Below are 9,989 nucleotides of genomic sequence, written 5' to 3'. Positions count from 1 at the left end.
CACATGCATATGGGTCAATTATGCTAAAATCATGATTGACAGACTCGTAGTTTGTTATACAGGAGTAAAAGGGTGATCAGGATCTGTGCTTAAACCTATTTCTTAGCCCATCTAGCCTTTAATAATGCATTGGTCTTGGCACCTGATAATGCAAGTAGCCCAGAGAAGTACCACTGAAGGCCATGGACCTCCATTTCAATGCCATTGAACAATAAATAAACAATTATACATGTAGTTGGGTTAATTAGGTTAGAAGATTTCCATGACATTCATAATTACCAGTAATCACCATACCAAGATGTCAAGTTATATGGTATTTATCCTTAAATTCCTAATACTGAAAGATTCATAAAGTAGACTAAGACATTAATACTTTCCTTGTCATCTGGCAACTAATATTTGACAAAATAATAACTAATATTTGGCAAAATAATCTTCCAGTACCTTTTTTTTTTAGTATTTTCAGTTTTGATCTTTGTAGCTGATCATTTAATCTTCTAAAGTTCAATGCTAGTCTCTAGTTATGGTCTAAAACTCAACATCTGAGAAGGCAGGCAGACTGTACAAAATGTGTAAGTTGTGTTATGTTTTGACTCTTTAATGAATGATTTGATGATAAATGTGAACTTACCATAAAGACAAAGAATGAAAGTTTATAATTTTACATGTTTATTAATTTGTACAACATTAATATCTACCTAAGTCAGGTTTGTCATAAACCCAGATACAACTGATAGGGTTATGCCATCCTGACTTAAGCTACATAAAACAGAGAGCTGAGACTGGGAAACAAAAGGAAAGACAGAATCACAAATCTCCGCTTTGTTTCAAATCCCAATAACAAATGTATTAATGTTTGATTTTTAAGGGATTTTTAACCATGGTAAAAATATGCTTAAAATTTACAATAATATATACATTACATAGTCAACAATTCTTTGTTTTACATTACCGTATTCGACCCAATAAGCGCCCCTCCCCTTTTTGAGGCCTCAATTTCAATTGCCCAGGCATAAATAAGGACCAAAATTACACAAAACCGTATAGATTTGCAATAATTTTGACTTATTAGCACCTTTTCATTTTTATCAGTTTTTAAGCGCCCTGGGCGCTTATTGGGTCGAATATGGTATTAAACCAGATACTTTGACAACTGACGCACCTAAATTTTGCTGCAGAAATTACGTTTTATAATTACGTTCAGTCAGATGATTTAATAAGTCAGATTTAAAGAGCACTTCACTTGAGATTAAATATTATGTTGAAATTCTCAAGATATGATTGTATATGTATCACAAAAGCAGGGCTGATACCAAATCATTGGACTAGATGATTCATGGATTACATTCAAATATCTTCTTCAGCAAATTTAACAAATCAGAACTGCCTTTTGTGCCAAATTAAACATAGAACTATACTTAAATAAACAATTCATATAATACTTGATCTGAATAATCAAATAAAGCTAAAAGATTTAAGATCCAAAGTCACTGATGGACTCACTTCTCCACAGATTCTTATAGAAGATTCACATCATGACGTGGATTAAAATGAAAATCTAAGCTAGTGGACATTTACAGATATCATATGGAACTAAATTTGTTTTTAATGAAAACCAGAATTTCAGTAACTTCTGAATCATTTTGACATTGAATATAACAGTATAGAAGTGTAAAAGATAACTATACTTTCAACATATACAACATTCAAAACAATTACTTTTTTTTCATGAAGAACATTTGCACCATTTAATTTGTTGTTAAAGAGACTCTCTTGCAGCATACATGAACTATCCTTAGGTACATTCGTTTGGATATTATTTACACTCAACAGAATAATTCCTCAATAGGAAAATTTAAGAAGACAAATCACCTATTTCTGTGATTTAATTTTTTTTAATTTTTTTTTAATTTTTTTAACATTTCTTCCATTTCATTATCGTTAATCTCATAAACTGTTGAAATTTATAACATTAGCATTATCACAGAGGTCACAAGTTCTGTTAACCTACACTAAGTTTATATCTAAAGGTAGCACTTTGATCAACTCAAAATATGGTAAAAGTTGATTTTGATCCGAAAACTTTAACAGGTGCTGCTCAAGTAACCAGTGTGAAAGGACAATGGTCTATCCCTAAGATACCTAAAACGGAGAATGAGATCTGAATTGAGTAGAGTTCCATGTGCACTGTTCAACAAATAACAAGTAAATTGCCAAACACAGCAATGGGATTGAGTGTGAAGTATAAAGTTACAAAATAGTTGTTCCATCTTACTCTCATTACATGATGATTTTGATCCCCGTGTTTGGCTTCAATTCACACTATTCATACACACTTGGATTTCCCACTTGCCAGCATTATGTCTTTTGGGCTAGCTGTCCGTCCAACCACATGGCCTGCCATCCGATGGTCACGACAGAAGAGAAAATATAGCCTAATCATCTTTATTCAGTTTTTAACTTTTTCCGACGACCTTGAGATAGTTCACCTTCAGCTGAGCTTTCAGACTCAGAACCACCATCAAATGTTAGTGCACTATTTTTGGAGCTAACTGTGCCTGACTGGGCAAACTGTCCTGTACTTCGAGCTTTGTCCAATCCACGAACTGAAATGAACAAAATTTCATTTTAAGTTAAGGACTACACACATGTATAATAGCCATTCACAAATACTGAAGGTAGTTTTCATAGGACATATGCATTAAGAATTTTTAACTAAATTGATCATAGGAATATTTAAGAATTGTCAACTGAGAGAATTATTACATGAATACTTTAAAAATGTTCTATTTATAATTATAATAGTAGGACAAATCAATGACTTACTTTGTTGTTCTAAAATAGAATTTTGTTTCTTTAAATCATCAATATCTTCTTGATGGCCATGATTTTTCTTTCTCATAAACTGGATGTAGTCTGCAGCCTTCTTCAGGATCTGAGCCCTGGATACCTGCAAGGTTTAATCACACACGTTAAGAGTTTTTGTGAGAACATACAACTTTTTACTCAACAATGACAAATATAAATAGTTTCATATATTCTATGCTGTACTATATACATGTAATTATCAATCATTACTGGTGAATTATTTTTCATTTCTGGGAGCATATCACAACAGAGAGAGGGACAATCCTCGATGTTTCACAGTTGTTATATCCTGGACTATATATGTGTATCAGTTGTTATCCCCTGGACTATATATGTGTATCAGTTGTTATCCCCTGGACTATATATGTGTATCAGTTGTTATATCCTGGACTATATATGTGTATCAGTTGTTATCCCCTGGACTATATATGTGTATCAGTTGTTATCCCCTGGACTATATATGTGTATCAGTTGTTATCCCCTGGACTATATATGTGTATCAGTTGTTATCCCCTGGACTATATATGTGTATCAGCCAAACTGAAGGCTCTGTGTGCAACAACAGATGAAACAGTTACATGTATTTGATGTACACTAAAAGTATAAAATAATTGTACATTATAATATATAAAGCTTTGAAGTGGGTTTGGTTCTCTGTACATGTAATCTTCAATGAAAGATTGGTAGGCATATGTGATTGTTCAGTTTTTCCCCTTAAATGCCTTCAGTTTCAATGGCATAGACCCGAGAAGGATATGACAACAGTGAAGGTAACCCTGAGAATATAAAGAATGGGAGAAGAGGGACCCTGTCCCAGAGACCCAGAATCCACCAATAAAATCTTTACTAGTATATATATATATATATATATATATTGACTCTACCCTTTCCTTTCCTTTTGTGAAAAGACACCTTTGTTAATTAAGTGAAAATAAATTTCAAGAATAAGACATCATCTACTTTGACTTGTAAGTATTATAATATATCTGTTGGAAGTTTTTATTTACTTTTTCTCCTTGAAGGGCTGGCACCGAATCTCTTAGACTGTGGAAACTCTCTTTTATATGGTCACGTCTTTTCCTTTCCAAAGCATTATGGTGGGCACGCTTCTCAGACTGAAACAAAAATCAACTGATTTTAGATCTTTGTTTAAAATCAATTGCAACTTCTGTATATAATATACAGACAAGGGCAGGTCTATTCTTTTCAAGACCTGGAGCCTTTTAAATTAGTAATATAAAGTCATAGGTAGAGAAATTATGAATAAGCAAGTTGTAATTTCGATATGCAAAATATTATTATATTTGCCATATTTAATATTTATATCCACACAAAAACTGTAAATCTAAAGTACCAATCCACAACCAATGGGGAAAAAATTGTCATTTTCTAGGAACCTTTATTGACCCAAAAATGCACTAGAGAGTGTAAGCCCTAGCAGAAAAATTCAATTTATTTCATTTTCTGTAATTGATTTAAAAAGTAAATGTTTCTGTCAAAAAAAGCTGCATAAATTGAATCAGACTGAAACAACAGGGATCAGAGAGATGCAAAATTAAATCATCAGGATTGAAGTTGTTCACATGACCAATTTATAAAATATTCAACTTCACACCTTTTTGATATATTGAATTATGAAAAACATTCTTTGACTAAACAAAAGCAATCATAAACATGTTGCCACACTAAACAATAGATTTTTGAATAATGGCAGAGACAGAATTACAATCACAGCTTAGTATACAATAAATTAAGGCAGATCAGGAACATTGGTACTGACCTACAAAACTGTTACATTATATACATAATACAACTTTTCTATAAGTCCACATTACCAGATATTTTATCCAAACAAAACCCAGTTTTCACATATCAACCTTTCTAAATGTCTCATTATGACTTTAAGACCAGTGGATCCCAACAAGAGCTAGCCAAGGCAAATTATCATTATCCGTACATACAAATGTTTTTATCACAAATATTACACATAGTATCTAAATAAAATGATCATTTAGGTAATACGGTCACTTATAAGACTCGCCCGACTTCTGGACTTCTGCTTTTCTGTTGGACTTGCCAACATTTTTAAAGAACCATCTGATGCATATTGGTTTATATTAGTGGACTCATCAAAATTAGTGTTCTGGACTCAATTTAAAAATTCTACCTTTGGGAAACATTCACACTGGTTAAGAAATACACATGTACAGATCGAGAAAACTGATATTCAAAATTAGGACAAGATACAGTGACAAGATGTGCAAGAGACTGATCCAACAAAAGAGGTGTATGCCTTTACTGTAGGTCAGAATGTTGGCTTGCATGAATGATCTTCTACTTTAGGTACGCAACACACTGATTATGGTGATGTAAAGCTCCTGTGAATTTCAGTGTACGTGACCAGAAACTTAATACTATAAGAGATTGGAAACCCTGTCATTGTCTTTGGTGAATACAGATGGATCTCCAATTGATAATAAGTTATTTTTGTTGACATACTTCTTTCAAATAATTAGTTAAAAGATATTATTTTGTATAGATATTAAATTTAAACATATCATGGTTTGATTTGGCCAGATTTTCGATTAAGATTATGTCAATGTTTTAATTTTCATGCACACAAATAAGCAATATTGATTTTACCCATATTCCCATACAACATTTTTTCATTTCCACGTTTGTGTTGTTCATGTTCATGTTGTATATTAGATGCTCACTGAACAGGAAAGACTACTAACTATTAATTTCAAAATACCTTGCTGATTGTGTAAATCATTGAATCAAATGGAGGTAAATATTTTTGTATTGAAAAATTACAAAACTCTATTATGTAATTTTCATGTCTTTACAAGTTTACAGCTCATCACAATTAATTGGGTGTTCTTTAATGTATAATATTTATATATTGTGACAGGCTGGCAGTACTAGAGCATGTAGATAGTGACCATATTTACCATAGCAACCAAAATTTCAACCGAAAAACAACCTATAATATGCACATACAAATGGTTCCCAAAACTTTTTCATCAGATAGAGACAGAAGGACAACAAACAGACAAGCTGATTCAAGTATACAATGTATATTTACTCCCCCCGACTTTGTTGTAGGGGATCATTGGTTTACCCGTTATAATCTTGCTCTATACTGGAGAGAAATACTGGTGCCATATACATGTACTATAACTATATTATTACTCGCATACCGTTTTTTTGTACAGTGATCAATGAACAAAATTTTCAACTGTCCCATGTATATGATTAATTAACATGCAATATATTTAATATTATAAATCTGTAACAGCTCTGGATCATGCATATTAATTGAGTCCGATCAGCTCAATATTGATAAAGCATCCAGCTAGTTTGGGTTTGGAGGGTGACCCCCCCACCCCAGGGTCTTATGTTCAAACTCCTGCCATACATTTTCTGCTCCTACATTCTCTATGGTTACATCCATATGTATATCAAATACAAATCCCAATAAATCACAATTTTTAAAATAAACAACATTTTTAATTATGTGTCGAATATGAAAAAAGGGGGGAAACAAATATTTTTTTAAGTTTATTTTCGTGGAGTCAATATTACTTTGGTAATTGTATATAATAAGTGTAGCAAGAAACTTTTCAGTACCGTACAATATCTTCCTTTTTGACAAGTGAACTCCAAAAGTTCGATTTGTAATACACAGCCCCAGTTACATTCAAGAAGCAATTTTAAATTCAGTCTTTAGTACAGTTTAGTAGTAAAATAAAGAAACATAATGATGAGTTGAAATGTTCAAAATAAAAATTAAACACCCTGTCAAATTATGACGTGTACAATATATAGTAAACATAACAGTACCGATTTGTACACATGCTTCTGCACATGCGCCAAAAACAGATAAGGAATGTGGTACACAATTCTGCTATTTATATCGCCTGATCTCACTATAAGGTTTTCTAAAATAAATCTGAAAGACAAAGAGGCAACAAAGTTTCTACCTGTGACATAAACTCTGTGCCAGCAAGCCCGGAACCAAACGATGTCCCCAAATCATCGTCGTCCTCCTGTGAAAGCAATGAAGTGTAAAAATCACCGAACTTATTAACCTTCAGCTGACGAATGTTGCAGTATTTAGACCTCCCCGAACTGAAATAATCATATCACATTAAACATAACGAATTATAAAGCAAAATAATGATATCATACATCACTCTCTATGTCCACATCTCTTTCCTCATCGCTCATTTTGATTTCCAACACCCATCCACCACCTCACACTGACAGCTAAAATGGCGGAACTAAACAACGCCACGCGGTCGAAGCACGTGCTGTGATATGTTTATTTGTTGACTCAAACCAAAACATATTTTAAGATAATCTAAAAATCAATAAAGCTCTTAAAATTTGTAACTGATGATTGTGTTGTTTTTCTAGGATATTATTTCTTAATTTAGAACAAAAATTAAGATTTAGATAACAGTTTCTGGTTTTACGACATCAAAAGCTATAGAACACGAGAGTTATGCCCCTTTTATCGCACTATCTAGTTTAATTTTCAAATTTTTGTAAAACAAGTTTGATAATGTTAGGCCTATAGATCTAGAGACACAAAAGTTGTCAATATACTCAATTTACAAACAGATACATTCAGTTCAATTTTAATTTCACGATTTGCCAGCAATGCATGCATTTTTTAAGCGTGGTTTGAAAAATGCAAAAAACCCTTTTCCCTCGTGAAAAAAATACGATTTAGAATGACTGAGATGATTTTTTACATGCATTTTGACGATTTTGCAAGATTTTGGTGCTTGTGGGGTCTGGGGGTCTCCCTCGGGAAATATATTACGATGTAGAATGTGAGATGAGTCTTACGATGTATTTTGATGATTTAAAAGCGTTCTTAATATGGCAATTTTTCGATTTAAAGTTACCTGATAATTGTGAATGTCGTCATGTATCATCACGCAACCCTGCTCGATCTGAACTAGTCCGCTAAACCTGCCTATACTATTAGGCCTTTAAAGGAATTGCCTTATAGTCCTATACGTATATATTAGGCATAAAAAATATTAATGATAATAAAGCCTAATGATATAGGCAGGTTTAGCGGACTAGAACTGAATATACCTGCTCCACACCATCGGCACTCGTTGTGTAACTTAAAATAATAAGACATATATACACATTAATCCTTTCAGAGGCATTTTTTGAAATAGTAGAATCCCTTGATGAACATTTTAGTCTTGTTCATGTGTATTGAATTTTAATCATTGAAGGTTTGAACATTACGTGCATGAACGTTTTATGAAATTATGCGCCGCGCAGCAAAGGCTGGGGAGGGGGGGGGGGGGGGGGGGGGTTGCCCCCTCGCTTTTGTACGCACCTACGGATTTGATAATGAAAAAGATGGGAAATGAACAATGGTTGTGTCACATCTCTTTAAGTGTTTATGTTCCGGTTTGAAAATATAAAGGGAAGTAAATAATTTCACAGCAACATGAAACTTGTAACTAGCTTTTACTGTATATATAAACAAGTATGTAGAAGATCATAAGATAACAAGAAAAATATGTGTTTTGAAAAATGAAAACTAAAAGCAGAGACATAGAAAATTTAATTGTTTTTCTCAATGTCGGAGCAAACATCGTGGCACACAAAATACAAAATGCAAGGTCACGTGCGATTTGATTGACAGCTGGCGATCTGTCAATGGATGACCTAAGTTATATGCAGATAAACTTTATTAGAGAGAGAGAGAGAGAGAGAAAGGGAGAGAGAGAGGGAGAGAGAGAGAGAGAGAGAGAGAGAGAGAGAGAGAGAGAGAGAGAGAGAGAGAGAGAGAGAGAGAAGGGGAGAGAGATTATCAGTATTTTGATATAAAATATACAAACCAGGGGCGTAGGAAGCGGGGGGGGGGGGCCCCCCCCCCCCCCCCCCCCCCCCCCCCCCCCCCCCGTTCCCCAGGACGGGGGGGGGCAAACATGTCTTTTTGCCCCCTCATTTTCGCCGACAGAAATTTTCTAAAAATGCTTATTTGAAAGAAAAAAGGGTCCTCCTGCACATTTTTCGTACTTCATTTTAGAAAATTTAGCGCTGCGCGGCGCATTTCCTAAAACGACGGTTCAAGCACATAATGTCAAACCTTAAATAGTAAAAATTCAATACACACAAACAAGACTAAAAATGTCCATCAAGGGATTCTTTGTACTATTTAAAAAATGTCTCTTAAAAGATCAATTTGTTTATATGTCTTAGCGAGACAATTAATTCATTTTTTTATGTTACACAACAATGTGCCGATGGTGTGAAGCCGGTATATTCAGATCGAGTAGGGTTGCATAATGTTATGACGACACAATTATCATTTCTAAATGCAGGTAGCTTTAAATCGAAAAATTACCATGTTAAGAACGCTTTATAATCATTAAACTTTATCGTAAAACTCATCTCAGCCATTCTAAATCGTAATTTTTTTCCCGGGGGAGACCACCGGGCCCCCCTAACACCAAATTCTCGCGCCTTTGGGCGCTCGCAAATTCATCAAAATGCATCGTAAAACTAATCTAAGCCATTCTAAATCGTTATTTTTTTCCCGAGGGAGACCCCCGGACCCCCCAAACACCAAAATCTCGCGCTTTCGGGCGATCGCAAAATAATCAAAATACATAAAACTGATCCCGGGGGTCACCCTCAGACCCCTAATAAAACACCAAAATCTCGCGCCTTCGACGCTTACACGCTAATTTGGCCAATTTGCGTATTTGTTAATTTCCTTTTAGCGACCCCACTGTCTATAAATGTGTACAAGGATTAAATTTAGTGATATATGAAAAATGTACATAAAGCATAATCTCCTCCTGTAACGGGGGTGAGGGTAGGGGGGGGGGGTTTACAAAATATTGAGGACCTTTGCCCCCCATGACGTTTCATCTTCATACGCCACTGCAAACATATAATATAATGATAATGATTATAATGCTAGAGTAATGGGTCTTTTCCAGCTCAGGTGACAATCACATCTGTAATTACTTATCCTTATGTCATGCCATACAAACTGATCTAATGTCTATCACATGCCGTGCCCATGGTGTTTCTCTCCTTGTCACTCGCTGATCCTTTTTGAACTTGTCACA

At 34.3% G+C, this 9,989-nt stretch overlaps 1 protein-coding gene across 2 annotated transcripts; it reads right to left on the bottom strand.

Annotated features, from left to right (window-relative positions):
- Positions 1 to 652: 652 nt before the first annotated feature.
- Positions 653 to 7,219, bottom strand: LOC138318097 (protein max-like). 2 transcript variants are annotated; one of them, XM_069260199.1, is made up of 5 exons: positions 7,063 to 7,190; positions 6,855 to 6,920; positions 3,876 to 3,983; positions 2,827 to 2,950; positions 653 to 2,606 (listed from the first exon to the last, which is right to left on the bottom strand). In XM_069260199.1, exons 1-5 carry the CDS (start codon positions 7,099 to 7,101, stop codon positions 2,446 to 2,448), a joined length of 498 nt encoding a protein of 165 aa, XP_069116300.1. In that variant the 5' UTR covers positions 7,102 to 7,190; the 3' UTR covers positions 653 to 2,445. The 2 variants fall into 2 exon arrangements, with proteins under 2 accessions (XP_069116300.1, XP_069116301.1); XM_069260200.1 differs by lacking the exon at positions 6,855 to 6,920 and having other exon boundaries at positions 7,063 to 7,219.
- Positions 7,220 to 9,989: the final 2,770 nt, after the last annotated feature.

The sequence above is a fragment of the Argopecten irradians genome, chromosome 3 (assembly GCF_041381155.1).
Source record: "Argopecten irradians isolate NY chromosome 3, Ai_NY, whole genome shotgun sequence".
NCBI lineage: Eukaryota > Metazoa > Mollusca > Bivalvia > Pectinida > Pectinidae > Argopecten > Argopecten irradians.
Note: the sequence above shows the minus strand (reverse complement) of the source record. Positions and strands in the feature narration are given on the sequence as shown.